The sequence below is a fragment of the Nicotiana sylvestris genome, chromosome 3 (assembly GCF_000393655.2).
Source record: "Nicotiana sylvestris chromosome 3, ASM39365v2, whole genome shotgun sequence".
NCBI classification, from domain to species: domain Eukaryota; kingdom Viridiplantae; phylum Streptophyta; class Magnoliopsida; order Solanales; family Solanaceae; genus Nicotiana; species Nicotiana sylvestris.
In genome coordinates this window covers 114,980,976-115,001,773 of record NC_091059.1, presented here as the reverse complement: position 1 = coordinate 115,001,773, position 20,798 = coordinate 114,980,976, and the positions used below count along the sequence as shown (strand labels likewise).

The 20,798-nt window shown below is 40.4% G+C and overlaps 1 protein-coding gene across 1 annotated transcript; it reads left to right on the top strand.

Moving 5' to 3' along the window:
- Positions 1-696: 696 nt before the first annotated feature.
- Positions 697-1,059, top strand: LOC138887868 (uncharacterized). Its single transcript, XM_070169660.1, has one exon. It carries the CDS (start codon positions 697-699, stop codon positions 1,057-1,059), a length of 363 nt encoding a protein of 120 aa, XP_070025761.1.
- Positions 1,060-20,798: the final 19,739 nt, after the last annotated feature.

Sequence of the window (20,798 nt, the reverse complement as noted above, 5' to 3'; positions counted from 1 at the left end):
AGGCACATTCTGGGGTATGTGGGTCACACCAGTCTGGACCAAAGCTCCACTTCCATATAAAAAGGATGGGATATTATTGGCCAATGATGGTAAAAGATTGTTTGGACTATGCTCGAAGATGCAAGGCTTGTCAATTTCATGCGAATTTTATTCATCAACCTCCTAAAGTGTTGCACCTGACTATTGCATCCTGGCCGTTTGATGCTTGGGATTAGATGTTGTTGGACCACTGCCAAAGTCCTCTGGTGGGCACCTATACATCTTGGCTGCAACTGACTACTTCTCAAAATGGGCTGAAGTTGTTGCTCTTAAGGAAGTAAAGAAGGAAAATGTTGCAAGTTTCATCCGAGTAAACATTATTTATCGCTTTGGAATTCCTTGTTACATAATAACGGATAATGGGAAGTCATTCGATAATAGGTTGATGAACAAGATTTGTGATCTCTTTGGCTTCAAAAAACCTAACTCTTCGATGTACGATACTGCCGCCAATGGTCTAGCTGAGGCATTCAACAAAACTCTATGCAACTTATTAAAGAAAGTTGTCTTCAAATCCAAACGAGATTGGAATGACCGTATTGAAGAAGCTCTATGGGCATATAGGACGACTCACTACACGCCAACATAGGTGACTCCTTATTCACTCGTTTATGGAGTCGAAGTCGTCTTGCCACTTGTGCATCAAATACCTTCATTATGACTGCTATTCAAGAACGGATCACTGATGAAGAAAATGCTCGACTTCGATTAGCAGAGTTGGAGGCTCTTGATGAGAAGAGGTTGGAATCTCAACAAAGTCTTGAATGTTATCAAGCTCGATTGTCTCGCGCCTTCAATAAAAGAGTTCGCCCCAGATCCTTTCAAGTAAGAGATCAAGTCCTTGTCGTACGAAGACCCATAATTACTTCCCATAAACCTGTAGGGAAGTTCACTTCAAAATGGGATGGGCCATATGTCGTACAAGAAGCTTACTCAAGTGGGGCTTACAAGTTGGTTGATGCAGATGGCATGAGAATCAGCCCTATAAATGGCAAGTTTTTAAAGAAGTATTATCCTTGAAGTTGCAACGCTCCTTGACGCATGAGCCTAAACTACATGTTGCTACATTCCTATCCCGCATGAGTCTAAACTGTGTATGCCTCCCCCTCCAAAAAAGTGTCCTCTAGGTTGAAAACTTCGAAAGAGGCGGTCTAAGCAAAAGTTAGGACATAAAAAAAATAAAAGAAAAATATTTAAAAAAATCACCCAGTCTGAACTACGGTATGACTTGATCCTCTTCACCGGGGTACTTAGGCAGCTTAGAGTTTCATTCTAAGTTCATTCGCATAAGTTCAAAAGATACATATTTCCCCAATTGTTGTTCGAATGAAGTATGAAGGAATGTAAGATCAAGCAGAAATGCCATCCTCCTGTTGAACTTTGATCTCATTTGATTTAAAGGGGGCAACCCTCCATGGTAAATTGATATCTTCAATGGGCCGATTTTAGAAGGATGTCAAGTATTTGCATTGAAGTCCAGGGATTCTCTATGTCTTCAGGTTTGCCAAACCTTCAAGTTTGTTGGTCTTAAAGTCCGCCCTCTGCCTTAAAAAAAGGGGGAAGAGAAGAGAGGCATCAAAAGGAAACACAAGCATAAGGAAAAGATTGTTTGGCACAATGTTTCAAATTCAGTGAGACTTGAACCCAAGATATTTGTGAGAATATAGCTCTTAAATTTTGATTGATGGAAAGAAAGACATCGTCCGATCTTGAGGCTTCCATACCAAGATACAAAAGTTTTGGTGAAGTCGTGCAATCTGAAATTGTTAGCGTGTCAGAATTTTATGTTGAATTTGGAATATTATCTGAAACAAACCTTAAGGTATTAAATTTTAAATTTTGGATATGATTTAAATTTTGATGTTTTGTTTCCGAAAAATCAAACTATTCGTAATTTTGACGCTTCTACACCAAGATATGATTTTTTTGGTAAGACTGCACAAATCGGGAATTGATAGCGTAGTACAATATAAAGTTAATTTCAAAATATTATCTGGGGAGATTCTAAAGCTGTTTGATTGAGAATTTTGGATATATTATATATCTTGAAGTCTAGTTTTCATAAAATCAAACGGTTTGTAATTTTGATATTTTTACACCAAGATATGAATTTTTTGGTGAGACTGCGCAAATCTAGAATTGGTAGCATGGTGCAATATAAAGTTAATTTCAAAATATTATCTGGGATGATTTTGAAGTTGTTTGATTGAGAATTTTGGATATGTTCTAGATCTTTAAGTCTAGTTTTCATGAAATCAAACGGTTTGTAATTTTGACGTCCCTACACTAAGATGTAATTTTTTTGGTGATACTGCGCAAAGCTGAAATTTTCAATGTGGTGGAATCTAAAGTTGGTTTCAAAATATTATCTGGGGCGATTCTGAAGGTGTTTGATTCTAAATTTTGGATATATTTTAGATATTGAAGTTTAATTTTCGAGAAATCTAATGGTTCATTATTTGGACTCTCCCACAACAAAATATGAATCTTTTGTTTCAAGCGCTTAAAGCTGAAAATTATGCGACTAAGATAAAAGTCGGACAATGTAAAGCAAAAGAAAAGCTGACACATTTAAGCCCTCGAAGTCTCCAAGTTGAAATCTTCAAGTTCGTCGGTCTTCAAGTTGAAGTCTTCAAGTTCGCCACCCTTCAAGTTGAGATATCTAAGCCCTCCAGGTCTCCAAGTTGAAGTCTTCAACTTGAGGTCCTCAAACTCGTCGGTCTTCAAGTGGAAGTAATTGAGCCCTCAAATTTTTCAGATTGAAACATCAAAGTCTGCCGAATCTTCAAATTTGTCGGTCTTCAAGTTGAAGTCTGCAAAGTCCGCCGAATCTTCAAAGTTTTCCAAGTGTTCAAGTCGATGTCATCAAGTCCATGAAGTCTTCGAGTTGAAGTTTTATAACTTTCCAATCTTAAGGTGGACATATAAGTCCCTTTGTACCTTAAATCGGCCTCTTCGTGGGTTTGTTCTTAAAAGGAACTATAACTTTCCAATCTTAAGGTGGACATATGAGTCACTTTGCACCTTAAGTTGGGCTCTCCGGAAGTCGGGCCACTTTGAGAGTAATCTCTCCGATAGTCGGGTCATTTTGAGAGTAATCTCTCCGATAGTCGGGTCATTTTGAGAGTAATCTCTCCGATAGTCGGGCCGTCTTGAGAGTAATCTCTCCGATAGTCGAATCATTTTGAGAGTAATCTCTCCGATAGTCGGGACGCCTTGAGAGTAATCTCTCCGATAGTCGGGTCATTTTGAGAGTAATCTCTCTGATAGTCGGATCATTTTGAGAGTGATGTCTCTGATAGTCGGGTCATTTTGAGAGTAATCTCTCCGATAGTCGGGTCATTTGGGAGTAATCTCTCCGATAGTCGGGCCACATTGAGAGTAATCTCTCCGATAGTCAGGCCACTGAGAGTAATCTCTCTGATATTTGGGCAGGGATGAGTACCCATCCCCTCACACTCTAAGGCCACCTTCTTCATGCGTGAATCATCTTGTTGAACAAGAATATATCTTTCTTGCTTGACCTACAAAAGGACAATAAAATAAAGAAAGTAGAAGAAAATAAGAAGAAATTAACTTCGCCTCAATACTTCTAAATCGTAAAAAAAATAGACTTCAAGTGGCTTGCAAATACTACAAATTGATGCTCAATAGACGTGAGAGCATGCAGTATTTATATATGTCAAACGGTAGTGGTTGGCCCTTTAGAATTCGATGTGGTACTCGATAATTTGACTCCTAATTGGATTCAAAAGTGTTTTCATAGTAGGGGCTGGAGAATCACAGTAGGACGAAGAGGAACGAGTTCAAATCTGAAAAGGTATGCCTTTCAGATTATTACTTGGATTAGAACACTGGCAACATCAAGAATTATATCAATAGCCAATTCGATGAATTCAAAAGTGCTTTAGTGGTGGCACGTGAAAGAAAGCAATCATGTGCTCACTGATAGTCCAATTTTAAGTGCCTTAAAAAGTGTGCACTATATGGAGTTGCTTGGTATTTGAGATCTATGTTCTTTAATCTTAAACTAAGTTAAACGGTCAGATAAAGAACAAGCAAATGTTGTTGTGATACTTCAAGCCTAGTTTCTAAATTATATATCCGATAAGTTTTGAAATAAGAGGCATTTATAGACAATTAAAATTTAATTAAATTTAAATCCATAATGAAATTTGGATTTAATCTCAATTAAATATATTTTAGGCCAAATAAATATTACAGGCTAATATAATTGGATTAATTATATAAGTCCAATATTATTGGGCTAGTCCATTTAATTGAGCTACAAATGATGAGCCCACTTCATTAAGCCCAAGATGTCATCTTCCTAGAGGTCCAGTTTGGTGTCACGTGTCAAATGACGTGGCGCACCAAGTCAAACGGAAGAGCCAATAGGATCATGTCACGTGTCAAAATGACAAGGCATGCCAAGTCACATTAAAAGTCTAATAAAATCTCGCCACGTGTATAAGTGACATGTTCTGGCCAATCAAATGCGGCTATGTCACACCTCAATTTGATTGGTCGGAAAGAGTTTGTTCTTATCACAACTCCTCCCTTCTACAACTATAAATAGCGGTATTCATAACTCAAAAAAGACACCAGAAGTTATAACAAGAATCAATAGAGAGCTCGTGGATCAAACATCGCAAATTTCTCTATAAGCTTCAACCTTCAAGCAATCAAGTTCAAGTTCAAGAAATCAAGTTCAAGCTTAAGAACGAAGAGCAAATCAAGGTCAAGTTCAAGCAACCAAGCTTAAGCTCAAGAACAAGATCATCGATCGTGGCAACAAACATAGATTCAAGATCAAGCTCAAAGGCCCTTGAATTTATTTACTATTGAAAAGAAGAATCTGAGGATTCATAGAGATTATAACACTCAAATATTCAAAATAAAATACTACGATTGTTCTGATATTTTTTCGATCTTGATTTTATTTTCTCTACGCAAATTTATTATTTACAGTACCTTTTTCCTATTCGTTCTTTTAATTATTGAAGAAAGCAATACGTTAGAACACGAAATTAACGGCCTTTTTAACAAGTGCAGAAGTAGCAGGGTGTAATAGGCCAATGATGAATGGAAATTTTACATGGTTTAACTAAATTATACACTATATTTATACTAAATAAATACACTTTAAACTAATTATAATACATAGTTATATATTAGATTTTGTAGAAAATATCCTCTCTAAGGGATTTTTAACTCTAAATTAACTTTTTCCTCATTTCCTCTTTTCATCTTAGTACTATAGCCTAGCTCCCTCCCCCATCTCCCTAAACTCTCAATCTCTCTGGTGTTACAATCTCGTCGGAGAACCACCGCCGCCTAACCCACTAGAATACTGACGTTCGAACTCTTTTTTATTTTTTTGATCTCCTTTGTACTCGGTCACGATCCAAAATCCACTAAGGGTCGTAATAGCGCCGGATACCATTGTCAGGCAACCTAACACCAAAAAGTTAATTAAATCTCCATTTTAGTATTTATTGAGATCATTTCTTTTATACATTAAACAATAAATAATGAAATTCACTGAAATAATAATGATGTCTATAAAAGACCTAATATTGAATAATCTCATAATCATTCCAGAACCCGGTGTCACAAATGCATGAGCTATTTCTAGGAAATAATGTAATACAATAACCGTCCGGAATACAAATTAGACAGTAGAGAAAATACAATACAGTACTTTAAAGGAGACTCTGCTGGTTGCGGATTGTCTCGAGAAGTGCAGCTCACCTAAGTCCGTGTATCAACCATGCCGCTGCGCCAAACTAGGCCACTAGACATACATGTGCATGTGCAACAAAAATGCACAGCAAGTATAGCATGAGTGCGAAACGACGTGTACCCAATAAGTATCCCGTCTAATCTCGAAGAAGTAGAGACGAGAGGTCGACTTCGACACTTACTAGTGATCCAATAATAATATACCAATAATATAGTAAATCGAGGATTTTCATAAAAATAGTTGTAACTGAATAACATGAAGCAAGTAAACAATTCTTTCATTTATAGAGAATTTCCAAATTCATTTTTTCATTATTTATGCATTTATCTCAAACCAGGGACGCAATATTATCATTTATAAGTTTACAAGTCACGCAATACAAGCATGCGCAAATCATGTCGAGGTCGTACGCCCCGATCCAACAATATTTAAATTGTGCATTGCGAGAGGGTCGAATGGCCCGAACTATAGATGCATCTATTATCCCGCTCGCGAATCATACATGCGACGCGGTCAAATAAAAATAAATACATCAAACAGTCAATCAAGAATTAATCAAGGAGCAATATTCAAGGAAGGGCAAATTTCTCTTTTAAAAGTTAAGAAAATGATGTCTAGTCTTTTAGAAATTTATTTACAAAGTCCAAAATGCTTCAAGCATTTTTAATTGACAACAAGAATGAAAATATTACAAGTAAAACATCCTTTTGGGTCCTAGACTACCCGGACTTAAGCATAATAGTAGCTACGCACATACTCTCGTTACCTCGTGTGTACGTAGCCCCCACAAAGAGAAGCACATAGCCAATTAATTCACCTATGGGGACAATTCCCTCTTACAAGGTTAGAAAGGAGACTCACCTCGCTCTGAAGTTCCATAACGGGCATTCCACGCCCTTCCGATGACTCAAATAGATGCACAACGCTCCAAAACTAGCCAATAATTATGTAAACCCATTAATATATGCTCAATTACTCATTACAATTCAATTTATGTAAATTCCCAACTCCGCTTAGAAAGTTGCAAAATCGCCCTCGAGTCCACGTTACGCGATTCCAAAAATTTTCGAAGATAAAGTTTACCGATCACCTCATGAACCCAAATATATAATTTACTCTTTCATGTCCAAAATCGTGGGCAAAATCCAAGAATACCAAAATTCTAGGTTTTCCTCAAAATTCCAAATTTTTACTAATTTCCAAGTTAAAACATATACATAATCGATGTATTGAACTCAAACTAGTATAAACCACTTACCTCATGCTTGATGGTGAAAACGGAACTCCCAAGTTGCTCAAAAATTGGCTTCCATGAAAGAAATGGAGTGAAAATGAGCCAAACCCCAATTTTTAAAGAACCTCACTGCCTCCAGCCTTTCCGCACCTGCGGTCACTTGACCGCTTCTACGATTCCGCAGGTGCGGCCCCAAAACCGCTTCTATGGTCTCCCACCGGGCCCCTCACTCCGCTTCTGCACTTCTCCTTCCACATGTGCAGTCCTGCTTCTACGGCAAAATAACCACATCTACGGTCCCAGCCTAGCCCAGTCCATTTCTGCTTTTGCGACACAAAGGCCGCTTTTGCGGCTCTGCACCTGCGGCCCAAGCCTATCAGGTGCGGTTACACCAGAAGGCAGCTGCTTCATTTCTTCTTTAAATTCCAAATTTGATCCGTTAACCATCTGGAATTCACCCGAGGCCCCGACCAATCATACCAGCTAGTCCCAAACCATAATGCGGACCTGTTCGCGGTCTCAAATCACATCAAACAACTCCAAATCACGAATCATACTCCATTTCAAACTTGATGAACTTTAGAACTTTGACCTTCTTCATTCGATGTCGAAACCTATCAAATCACGTCCGATGGACCTTAAATTTTGCACACAAGTCATATTCGACATTGCTGACCTACTCCAATTTTCGGAATCAGAATCCGACCCCGATATCAAAAAGTCCACTTTCGGTCAAACTTCTCAAAAACCTTCAAATTTCTAACTTTAGCCAAATGACTCAAAAATGACCTACGGGCCTCCGAATCCACTTTCGGATGCGCCCCCAATACCCGAATAATCATACAGAGCTATTCCAGACTCGGAATCCCAAACGGACATCGATAACACTGAAATGTACTTCAATCCAAACTTATGAAATTCTTCCTGTCACACCTCCCTTTTCCGCGCCCGGCCCCGAAGGGTTAAATGCGCGAGTGGAGTTTTTCCAATTTCAGTGACAATATTCGAAAATGGGATTATTTATTTAATTCAGAGTCGCCACTTGGGAAAGGTTTGGCTTTTGGTGTCCCAAGTCACCGGTTTATCTTGAATCCCAAATCGAGGAGATTTTCGACTTTTCCAAATGAAGTCTGCGAACCAGAAATTCTAAGTAAGGAATTATGTTGACCCGAGGGAAGGTGTTAGGCACCCTCGAATCCCGTGGTTCTAGCACGGTCGCTTAAATTGTTATAATGGCTAAATATCTGATTTAAATACATATTATGACTTACGTGCTTTTATTAAGTTTAAAACCGCTTTTATTATTATCACTTATTTTTTATAGAATTGCAACGTCGTGAAAACGCATCTCGAACCACGTCACAATCAATGCACCCGTGATCGTCGACACATTTGGACTTCGTTGAGATTCGGATTTGGGTCACATCAATGTGCACCCGAATTTAAGAATGTGATTTAATTAAGACGCGCCTACAGAGTTTAACGCGTTATTATCTTTGTAGAAGGCCATGAAATTTATTAAATGGCCTATCTTGAATTCTAAATAATTATCATGATTATTTATTGAGGGCCCCGCAATTTTGCATCTTTATTTGGCGAGGCTCATCTCTATTTTAGAAAAAGGATATCCTAAAATGGCTACATTTCTAACACATTTGTCTCTAAGACTAGAAGAAAAGGTACATGCTGATTCAATTATAGGCTTTTGTCTAATCCAGATTTTTGTCAGTTTCTGATTAACTACTTATAAAGTAAAAACGTCATGCCTCGCGAGGATGTTTCAGTCGAACAAAAAACTACATATGAGATTGATGAAATGCAATACCTAATCCGAATATTTCTTGAATTGAACTTAACTGAACTTATTTGGACTAGATTAAAGGATAACTGGCAAAGTAAAATACTTTAGTTTGGCAAGGAATCCTGTACGAGCTAAACGAAATACAACACTTAATCCGAACACTTCTCGAGTTGAACTCAACTAAGCTTATGTGGACTAGTCTTAACTAAACAAAAACTAGTGAAACCAGAACAGTATTGTATAAGGTCGAAATATACATGCCCACAAACAACTACAGAGTTAAAATACAACAGGGCAAACTCAGTCAAATATCAATACATACTTTCAAACTGCTGGATTATAAACTAATCAATTTTCACAAGCCTGTTAATGTACTATGAATATTACAGCAAATGCTTGAACTTCTTCAACCTTTTTCATTTCATGCTTTCAAACTGTTTCAATTACATCAATATGGGACTTGAAATGTGTACCTGAAAATGCTGAATGTGCAAAGGAGAAGAAGAAGAAGATGTGGAAATCAGCAGCAAAAGAAACAGGACTAGCAATAGCAGCAGGACAGGGCAGCAGCAAAACAAAACGAACAGCAGAAAAGGCTCAAGTGCAGAAATGCAACTATGGCCAATAGAAAGAAATAGCCAAATGAGAGCACAACCCAGTGGAATAGAATCAAGAACTCCAAGCAGACCAAACCAGTAGTGAACCAATGGAAAACACTTGACTAAGTAGACACAACTGGAACTTCAAACAATCAGAATTGATTTCAACGAGTTAAACAACTGAAAACCCAAATAACAAATAGAAAGAAACAATTTCTGATTGTAGATTGTATAATTTCTGTATCTCTTTGTATATCTTTCAAGCTTTCTCTTTCAACACTCCTCACAGTGTGTTCCCCTTTCCTTTATTTTCTGATCTCCTCTCCCCTCTAATTCTGTATTTGCTCCTATGCCTCACTCCCTTTTTTAGCTCTCTCGCTCCCGTCCTCTAATTCTGTATATTTTCCAGCTCCTAAGGTTCAATGTCTATTTTTCCAATCTTTTTTCTCCTCTCCTTTTCAATCAGATGTCCTCCCCCTTTTATATGCCTTCCTTAACCCTTTTAACAACCTGTTTTTTTAGAGTATCCCAGTACCCTCCCATGTGCCTTTAACCTTTTTCAGTTCCACTTTAGTTAATTAGGTATAAAAACCCCATCATTCCCTGGCAGATTTAACTTTTCTATTTTATTTAACTAAAAGCAAGTATGGGCAGTAGGATATGTTGACAGCATATGCTGTCAAACCATTTTAAAATTAAACAAAGGACCTTTATGCAGGCCACAGGCTGTGCACAAAGCACATGAGATGCACCAATGCACATGCTGTGCACGAATGCACATGCCTTCCAATTCAGAATTTAAACCAAACAAATCTTTTTACATTACTGATCAATTCAAACAACTATAAGTAAACAAAAACTGGTTCTTAATTGACTCAACAAATGCTTAGCAGAAGTAAATCGATTTGTTGTTGTTCGGACAGTTGAAATTAATTGACGACACATGTCGACTCGACTATATTAGCATTAACATACACAATCGTAGCCACAAATCAAACATTTAAACATGGGACACATGACTCGATTTATACTGATTAAGCAGGATTATACTTTGAGGAATCAGTTAGTCAGTACAAATTTGGAATACAACCAATACACATGTCTTATCAGAATAGGAGGGGTTCAAACAAAACACAGTGGTTCAGGCAAAGTGGTCAATCAGAAGGTGGTAAAATTTAAAGACACAAATTGAAACAAAACATGACCAGATATTTAAAACAAATCACACGGACTAAAACAAATAAAGGAAAGAAAACAAACTCACCTTAAAGCTTGCAAAGTTAAAAATTTGAACTCGGACTTGGACAGACCTTTCTTAAGGCTGAATGGACTTTAATCGAAGTGTTTCTCAGATGAGAAACACTTTGATTAAAGTCCATGAGACCTTAATCTCTTCGGTTGAACCGGTATGAACCAGTGACGAAGGACACAAAACTTTCAAACTTAGATCTGGGATTCAGGCTTCCCTGATCAGATTCGGACCAAACCAAGTATGGTTTGGTCACGAGGAGGGTCCGGGGAGTGTCTGGTATGAAACTGGGGTTGGTTGGGTTAGATCGAGTTTGACTCGAATCTTCAAATGAAGATTCGAGGACCTGGGGGGTGATTCGAACCAAACGATTAACAGGTCTATGTTCAGGGCGGTGAGGGGGTTCTATGGTGTTCAAGTGGAGGTCACCGGCGTTCAGGCCGCCGGGTTTTTGGTGAAGGTGTGCAGGGGCGGCTAGGGTTTGAAGGGGATGGGTTTGGTGAAGACGAAGGCGGGGGTGTTGGCTAGGGGGGCAGGGTATGGTGAGTGGTTTATATAGTTAGTGGGTGGGTGAACCTCGACCGTTAGATCAATCTAGATCTACGGTCTGGATCTGAAGGCTTAAATGGAACGGTGTCGTTTTGAGGGTTGAGGGTTGGGGTCAGTCCGGGTGAGACGGGTCGGGTTTATTGGTGGGTTATGGGGAATTGATCTTGGCCGTTGATCAATCTGAGATCAACGGCCCAGATCAGGCATGACTCAAACGACGTCGTTTGAACATCCTGGGCATCAGGTGGCCTGGACCGGGCAGGCTTGGTTTGAACGTTGTTTGTTTGGGCCAATTTATTAAAATTGGCCCAATCCGGAATAATTGCTGATTTTTTTTCTTTTTTTTTCTTTTTTTTTATTTTAAAAACAAAACTAAGCAAAAAATCAAAATTAAAAATTAAATACACACTCAATATAATTATTTGCACACACACTAAAATATTTCAAAACAGGTAAAATCAAACAAATCAAAATCACGGACGAAGATGCCTATTTATGATTTCTCTCTTTTTTTAACGACCGGATTACGGTTCGAATTACGCTTGACACACACATTTTGTATTTTAAATAAATAAATAAGAAAAAATAAAATGGGTAAAAGTCATGAATAAATCAACAAGGTGCCTCACAGAAAATCCGAAATTGTACAGCAGGGCCAATTATATATTTTTTTATTTCTTTTTGGAGCGATTGTCGTGCGAAAACAAAAATCACGTGCTCACAGCTGCCCCTCTTTGTTCGGAAACACGAAGGGTTTTCGTGCAAAGATAAAGTGAGCGTGTATGAGCGATTTTTGCCTATAGACCACTCCGTATGAAGCATTTTTTGAAAGATCTGACCGAATCTTGCTTCAAAGATTTCCTACATATCCTGGGCTAAACAGGAATCAGGTCAATGTAGTTCGGGAGGTTTTGGTAGCTGGGACTACCATGGGATTGCAATGCTTGCTGCTACTGCTGCTGCTGTTGTCACTGCTACGTTACTGACTGCCTTATTACAACCAAATGGAAATTGGAAATTGAGCTAACTACTTGTGTGTATGTCAAGTACTAGTTACAAGATTCCTATCTATGATTCTTTTACGACTTGATCTTGGGTCTTAGCTGATTCTGCTTGCAGACTCCGATCTGAATCTTGATGCTTGCGAGTTGTGGTGACCTGTTTAATCTCTGGGATACTGAGTGAGGCGCGACTGGCAGGGTTCAGGACCTTAATTAAATGCTGGAGTCAATCCGCCTTCCATTTAATCCGAATCTTGGGACACCTCTTTTTCTTCTTTGATTTTGAGTTGAGACTCATCTCGTGGGTCATTTCGATCCGTGTGGCTCGAGGTTAGACCTGCGGGAAAAACAAACAAACGAACGAAATTTCTGCCCCAGTTTCACTAGGAAAATTTCGTTAATTATTCACCAGGAAGTTCATAAAATTGATGAAAGAGGATATGCATGCTCAGTTCAGAGCTGGAGCCCTAACACCGGCTAGCTGGGGAGAGGTTCGGTTTGGGGTTTAAAACCCTAACGCCGAACAAAGGAAAAATTCAGTTTAAGGTTTAAAACCCTAATGCTGATTGCATGGGAAAGCTCAGTTTAGAGTTTAAAACTCTAATGCTGGCTAAAAAGGAAAAAGTTCAGTTTAGGGTTTAAAACCCCAATGCTGACTAAAAGGAGAATTCAGTTTAAGGTTTAAAACCCTAATGCTGATTGCATTGAAAAGCTCAGTTTAGAGTTTAAAACTCTAATGCTGGCTGGAAGGAAAAGTTCAGTTTAGGGTTCAAAACCCTAATGCTGACTAAGAGGAGAATTCAGTTTAGGGTTTGAAACCCTAATGCTGATTGCATGGAAGAGCTCAGTTTAGAGTTTAAAACTCTAATGCTGGCTTGAAAGGAAAAAGTTCAGTTTAGGGTTCAAAACCCTAATGCTGACTAAGAGGAAAATTCAGTTTAGGGTTTAAAACCCTAATGCTGGTTGCATGGAAGAGCTCAGTTTAGAGTTTAAAACTCTAATGCTGGCTTGAAAGGAAAAAGTTCAGTTTAGGGTTTAAAACCCTAATGCTGACTAAAAGGAAAATTCAGTTTAGGGTTTAAAACCCTAATGCTGATTGCATGGAAGAGCTCAGTTTAGAGTTTAAAACTCTAATGCTGGCTTGAAAGGAAAAAGTTCAGTTTAGGGTTTAAAACCCTAATGCTGACTAAAAGGAAAATTCAGTTTAGGGTTTAAAACCCTAATGCTGATTGCATGGAAGAGCTCAGTTTAGAGTTTAAAACTCTAATGCTGGCTTGAAAGGAAAAAGTTCAGTTTAGGGTTTAAAACCCTAATGCTGACTAAAAGGAAAATTCAGTTTAGGGTTTAAAACCCTAATGCTGCTTGCATGGAAGAGCTCAGTTTAGAGTTTAAAACTCTAATGCTGGCTGAAAGGAAAAAGTTCAGTTTAGGGTTTTAAAACCCTAATGCTGACTAAAAGGAAAATTCAGTTTAGGGTTTAAAACCCTAATGCTGATTGCATGGAAGAGCTCAGTTTAGAGTTTAAAACTCTAATGCTGGCTTGAAAGGAAAAAGTTCAGTTTAGGGTTTAAAACCCTAATGCTGACTAAAAGGAAAATTCAGTTTAGGGTTTAAAACCCTAATGCTGATTGCATGGAAGAGCTCAGTTTAGAGTTTAAAACTCTAATGCTGGCTTGAAAGGAAAAAGTTCAGTTTAGGGTTTAAAACCCTAATGCTGACTAAAAGGAAAATTCAGTTTAGGGTTTAAAACCCTAATGCTGATTGCATGGAAGAGCTCAGTTTAGAGTTTAAAACTCTAATGCTGGCTTGAAAGGAAAAAGTTCAGTTTAGGGTTTAAAACCCTAATGCTGACTAAAAGGAAAATTCAGTTTAGGGTTTAAAACCCTAATGCTGATTGCATGGAAGAGCTCAGTTTAGAGTTTAAAACTCTAATGCTGGCTGAAAGGAAAAAGTTCAGTTTAGGGTTTTAAAACCCTAATGTTGACTGCATGAAAAAGCTCAGTTTAGAGTTTAAAACTCTAACGCTGGCTTGAAAGGAAAAAGTTCAGTTTAGGGTTTAAAACCCTAATGCTGACTAAAAGGAAAATTCAGTTTAGGGTTTAAAACCCTAATGCTGATTGCATGGAAGAGCTCAGTTTAGAGTTTAAAACTCTAATGCTGGCTTGAAAGGAAAAAGTTCAGTTTAGGGTTTAAAACCCTAATGCTGACTAAAAGGAAAATTCAGTTTAGGGTTTAAAACCCTAATGCTGATTGCATGGAAGAGCTCAGTTTAGAGTTTAAAACTCTAATGCTGGCTGAAAGGGAAAAGTTCAGTTTAGGGTTTAAAACCCTAATGCTGACTAAAAGGAAAATTCAGTTTAGGGTTTAAAACCCTAATGCTGATTGGCTGGGGACAAAGTTAAGCGACCTCTTTTTTTTGAATTTTCTTGTTTTAGTAGAAGATAAAAGGGAGTTTCGTGGAAACCTACCTTTCGAGTGAATTCCTTATTGCCAAAATGTTTCTTGTACCCGTGTACCTTCTTCTTTGGGCGACACCTGCTTCTTGCACGGCTGTCTTGGATTAACACCTGTTTCAATTTCTCAGACAAAGAACAATTGTTAGTTCGAAAATGACGGTCGGTTTGGTGACCTTGATCGTTCCCAATTGCTTCGTTGCGTCTTTACTTCTGTTGCGAAAAATCCCGCCATTGATTCGAATTGAACGACGAAACCTTTAGACTGCTCAGGCTTGTATTTCCGGATTCTGTGATGATTTGCCTCGTAAGGCCCTTTTTTCTTTTTGTCCCGTTTTGATTGAAGGTTCTCAACGGGGATTTTATTGGAGGTGTTCTGTGGGAACTTGTACAAGAGGAAGCTATGTGGGGGAAATATTTACAAAGTGGATTCTTTGTGCGGATTCTGTACAATGGGGTATGCTGGGTTTTGGTTTCAAAACGGGTTTCCCAGGGTTTGCTGGGGTAAGCTTGTTGGGGAATATTTACAAAAGAACTCGCTGGGGATGTGCTGATGAAATTCCAACAGGGATACTTTGTGGGAGATTGTACAAAAAGGGAGACTCTGTGGGGTTTTGTACAGGGGGAGACTCTGTGGGGATTTGTCCGAAGGTGGACTTGCTGGGGAAGATTTCAAGATTTCTCTCTTTTTCCTCTACTCTGGGACGTCATGATTACTCATGCTTGGGTAATCATATCAACGAGATGAGGTGCTTTCCTTCATGAGACGGGATTCCGTGCAAACAAACCTGCCACCTGCTCTTTCCGGTGTGTCCTGAACTCGGGGTTAAAATGCAAAAGGGATTCGAAAAGAAACAAAGAAGGGGAAAACAAATCAGAAAAGGAATACCCTTTTCGGGACGAGAAAGACTTATCTGAGGAAGATAACGCTGGCTTTAAATGACATGACATGCTCTTTGGACTGGACGTCCGACCTTCCATGAACTTGCGTTTTCCTGAACCAGAACAGATCTGTGATTCCAAAACCGGTGGAACTTTGCCGAGACCTTCTTGGGGTGGCGTCATTCCTTTTCGGCCAACAGCGCCCTTTGCGGGTTTTCGCTGGCTGACCTCTCTCATTTCTCTTCCTGTCATCGCTTGATAGCACTCTTTGCGAGTTTTTACTAAACAAGCTCTCTCATTTTGGTTTCTCTACTCCCGTCGCCTCGTGGTGCCCGAAGGTTTTCACCGCCGAGACTCTCTCATTTTATCTCTCTCCATTCAGAGTGTGACGGTCTTCGTTTGTGATGCTTATTGATTCCCCACCATATTTGGTAATTGATTTGAAGGCTCGTGCTTGGTAAAGAGGGGTAGTGATACTAACTTCTCAACTACTCGATGTGCCCCGGTTTTCAATTTCAGGGTGGATGGGATTTTATTGTTGGTGTGACTGAACCTCAGGGAGAGGCTGCCTACGTATCCTTTCGGAATCAAGTCAAACGTAGTTCAGGCCTCAATCAATGTTTGTTTTGCTTTTCTTCTCTTTTTTTTGTTTTGTAAGCGGCTCAAAAGTTGGTAGAGAGAATTGGGTAGTTTTTTTTTTTTTTTTTTTTTTGGGAGTAGTGGGGAATAAACATCTTCGCCATTTTCAACGTGTCAGGACTATTGGAGTATGATTTAGACGTAGTACCTCTTGACCGCATCTGCATTTACTGCTGTGTCGGGGTCATTTCCTTCGAGATCACCTAAATACAATGCTCCTCTTGGCAATATTTTCCTTACGATGTATGGGCCTTTCCAATTTGGGGCAAACTTTCCTTTTGCTTCTTCATGATGCGGCAGAATACGCCTCAGTACCAGCTGACCTACTTCGAAATTCCGGGGTCGGACTTTCTTGTTGTAAGCACGGGCCATCCTTCGTTGGTATAACTGTCCGTGACAAACTGCAGCCATCCGCTTTTCATCAATCAACGTCAATTGCTCTAACCGAGTCTTAACCCACTCGCTGTCCTCGATTTCTGCTTCGACAATGATTCGAAGCGAAGGAATTTCTACCTCTGCCGGTATTACGGCCTCGGTCCCATAAACCAAAAGATAAGGAGTCGCTCCCACCGATGTGCGTACCGTAGTGCGGTACCCCAATAATGCAAAAGGTAACTGCTCATGCCACTGTCGGGAACTTTGTATTGTTTTCCTCAAAATCTTCTTGATGTTTTTATTTGCAGCTTCCACAGCACCATTGGCTTTTGGCCGATAAGGAGTGGAATTCCTGTGTGTTATCTTGAATTGCTCGCACACATCTCCCATCAAGTGACTGTTCAAGTTTGCTGCATTATCTGTAATGATAGTCGCAGGAATACCGAAGCGACAGATAAGATTTGAGTGTACAAAATCCACCACAGCTTTCTTGGTGACCGACTTGAGAGTGACAGCCTCTACCCATTTTGTGAAGTAATCGATGGCAACCAGTATAAACCTGTGTCCATTCGAAGCCTTTGGTTCAATTGGTCCAATGACGTCCATGCCCCAAGCGACAAATGGCCAAGGTGCGGACATGGGATGCAGTTCCGTGGGAGGTGCATGAATCAAATTACCGTGCACCTGACACTGATGACACTTCCGGACAAAGCTAAAGCAATCCTTTTCCATGGTCATCCAGTAATAACCCGCTCTAAGGATCTTCTTCGCTAAGACATACCCGTTCATGTGAGGTCCGCACACACCTGCGTGTACTTCGTGCATGATCTTTCTCGCTTCCTCGATATCGACACATCTTAGGAGATTGAGGTCCGGAGTCCTCTTATATAACAATTCACCGCTCAAAAAGAAACCACTTGCATGTCGCCTAATGGTCCTCTTTTGATCTCCAGTTGCGTGCTCGGGGTATTCTTGTGTCTTCAGGAATTTCTTGATGTCATGGTACCAAGGCTGCGTATTTGATCCCGCCTCGATTACACTGCAGTAACCGTGTCTTTCCTTGATTTGGATTTCCAAAGGATCGACGTGGGCGTTGCCCGGGTAGGGTAGCATAGAAGCCAGAGTAGCAAGTGCATCTGCCAGTTCATTGTGACACCTCGGAATATACCTGAACTCTATTGAGGTAAAGCGCTTGCTGAGGTCCTCTACATGTTGTCGGTATGGGATAAGCTTGACATCCCGAGTTTCCCACTCGCCTTGAACTTGCCGGATGATCAGGTCAGAATCTCCCATAATCAGTAAGTCTTTGACATCCTGATCGATTGCCATATGTATGCCCATAATGCAGGCTTCATATTCAGCTGTATTATTTGTGCAGAAGAAACGAAGTCTAGCTGTGGCGGGATAATGCTGACCGGCAGGTGAGATCAAAATTGCCCCAATCCCTATACCCTTGGCATTCACGGCTCCGTCAAAGAACATCTTCCAAACATGAGCTTCCTCTGAGATCACTTCTACGGTGTTTACCTCTTCATCTGGAAAGTAGGTATCCAATGGCTGGTATTCCTCATCGACCGGGTTTTCGGCCAAATGATCTGCTAACGCCTGGGCTTTCATTGCCGTGCGAGTGACATAAACTATGTCGAATTCCGTAAGCAAGATTTGCCATTTAGCCAGTCTCCCAGTAGGCATTGGTTTCTGAAATATATATTTCAAGGGATCCAACCTGCTTATGAGGAATGTAGTGTGGGCTTGGAGATAATGCCTCAGCTTTTGAGCAACCCATGTGAGAGCGCAGCATGTTTTTTCCATCAGAGTGTATTTGGCCTCGTAGCTGGTGAATTTCTTGTTCAGGTAGTAGATCGCCTGCTCCCTTTTCCCGGTTACGTCGTGTTGCCCGAGGACGCAGCCAAAAGAGTTCTCCAAGACTGTCAGATACAAGAAAAGTGGCCTCCCTGGTTCTGGAGGGACCAAGACTGGGGGATTCGAAAGGTACTCTTTGACTTTATCAAAGGCTTCTTGACACTCCGTTGTCCACTTAATCGCCGCATCTTTTCTTAACAACTTGAATATGGGCTCACACGTGCTTGTCAGCTGGGCAATAAATCGACTGATGTAGTTCAGCCTGCCCAAAAGACTCATCACGTCTTTCTTCGTTCTCGGGGGAGGTAGATCTTTGATAGATTTTATCTTAGTCGGATCTAGCTCGATACCTCTCCTGCTTACGATGAAACCCAAAAGTTTACCCGACGGAACTCCGAAAGCGCATTTGGCTGGATTTAGCTTCAAGTCATACTTCCTTAGCCTCTCGAAGAATTTCCTCAAGTCTTGGATGTGATTATCCTGCGTCCTGGACTTGACTATTACATCGTCCACGTACACCTCTATTTCCTGATGCATCATGTCATGGAAAATGGCGGTCATGGCCCTCATGTAAGTAGCCCCAGCATTCTTTAGACCAAATGGCATGACCCGATAACAGTAGGTGCCCCAAGGCGTGGTGAAAGCGGTTTTCTCGGCGTCCTCTTCATCCATCAGTACCTGATGATACCCAGCATAACAATCTACAAAAGACTGTATCTCGTGTTTGGCACAATTATCAACGAGGATGTGGATGTTGGGCAGCGGGAAATTATCTTTGGGACTTGCTCTGTTCAGATCTCGGTAATCTACACATACCCGAGTTTTCCCGTCCTTTTTCGGTACTGGAACCACATTCGCCAACCATGTTGTATATTGGACTACCCGGATCACTCCTGTTTTCAGTTGCTTGGTGATCTCCTCTTTAATTTTGTCACTGACCTCGGTTTTGAACTTTCGTTGCTTTTGTTGAACCGGAGGACAATCAGGATGAATTGGCAATTTGTGAACCACTAGATCGACACCTAGTCCCGGCATGTCATCATATGACCAAGCAAACACGTCTTTGAATTCGAAAAGAAGTTGAATTATCGCCTCTCTCGTTTTCTTGTCCGTGTGAATGCTTATCTTGGTCTCCCGGATTTCTTCCGGGGTTCCTAAATTTACCGGTTCAGTGTCATTTAGATTCGGCTTAGGTTTATTCTCAAAATATTCCAACTCTCGGTTTATCTCCCTAAAAGCCTCTTCCGCATCATATTCTGGTTCTGGGTTCATTAATTCGCAGTTAAATAGCTCATTGTGATCTGGGCGTGAAGTCCGCAAGCATGTCATTTTTAAAGCCGCATTATTAGGACTGAAAAGGAAGATGAAAGGAAAACTAATAAAAATCAGAACAAAGAAAGAATAGGAAAGCAATGATGATTTTTTTTGTATATTTTCTTGGAAAATTGGAAGACAACAACGTTTACAACTAGGAACAACAATTGAAAAGAAGAAAACGTTCAAGTCATGTCCCGGAGATAACTTGTGATACAGGAAAGGTGGCAGGACAGGTCTACCCGGACTTCCGTCTAGTTGGGAATGGCGTGATCTCCCAGTTTTGGAGTTTGGCGTTTGGCCCCATGTACATCATCTCAGCAGTGCTCGTGCCTTCGCCTGGTTGAACCATGTGGACCTCGTAGAGCATTTCCCTCATTGCCCCACATATTTCCTCGATTTCCTCAGCTGTGAAGACCTCATCATCTTCTTCTTCAGCGTACCTTGGCCTGACGAAAGTCGCATGTAAATCCGGCAGTGGTTGAGGCAACTTCCAGCCCTCATTTCTCCTTTTCTTTGCCCATTTTTCGTCTGCTGGAGTAGGTTTGAAACCTAGTCCAAAAGGTTTCTTGATGACTGGTAAAGTAATGGGTTCCGTCATTCCCTGAAGGGTTCGTCCAAGCCCCTTCCCTGGCCTAAATCCGTGTCGGATCATCTCTTTGGCCACCATAACCGAAGCGTTAGACAAGAAAGGCTGGGGGCAAGGTACTCCCTCTTCGTGCTGCTCTGCCAATACCACCTCGAAAGCTTGATAGACCGTATGCTCGCTCCCTTCTCTTGGTTCAAGATACGGGATGGATGGGTCCCGATAAATGGCATGTTCGTCTTCCCCATGGACCACGATCTCTTGGTCTTCATACTCGAACTTCACCATCTGGTGAAGAGTAGAAGGCACGGCTCCTGCCGCATGGATCCAAGGCCTGCCAAGGAGGAAATTGTAAGATGTGTCCATGTCGATCACTTGGAAAGTGACTCGAAATTCGACTGGTCCTATGACCAGCAGCAGGTCTATTTCTCCCATGGTGTCTCTCTTGATACCATCGAAAGCTCTTAC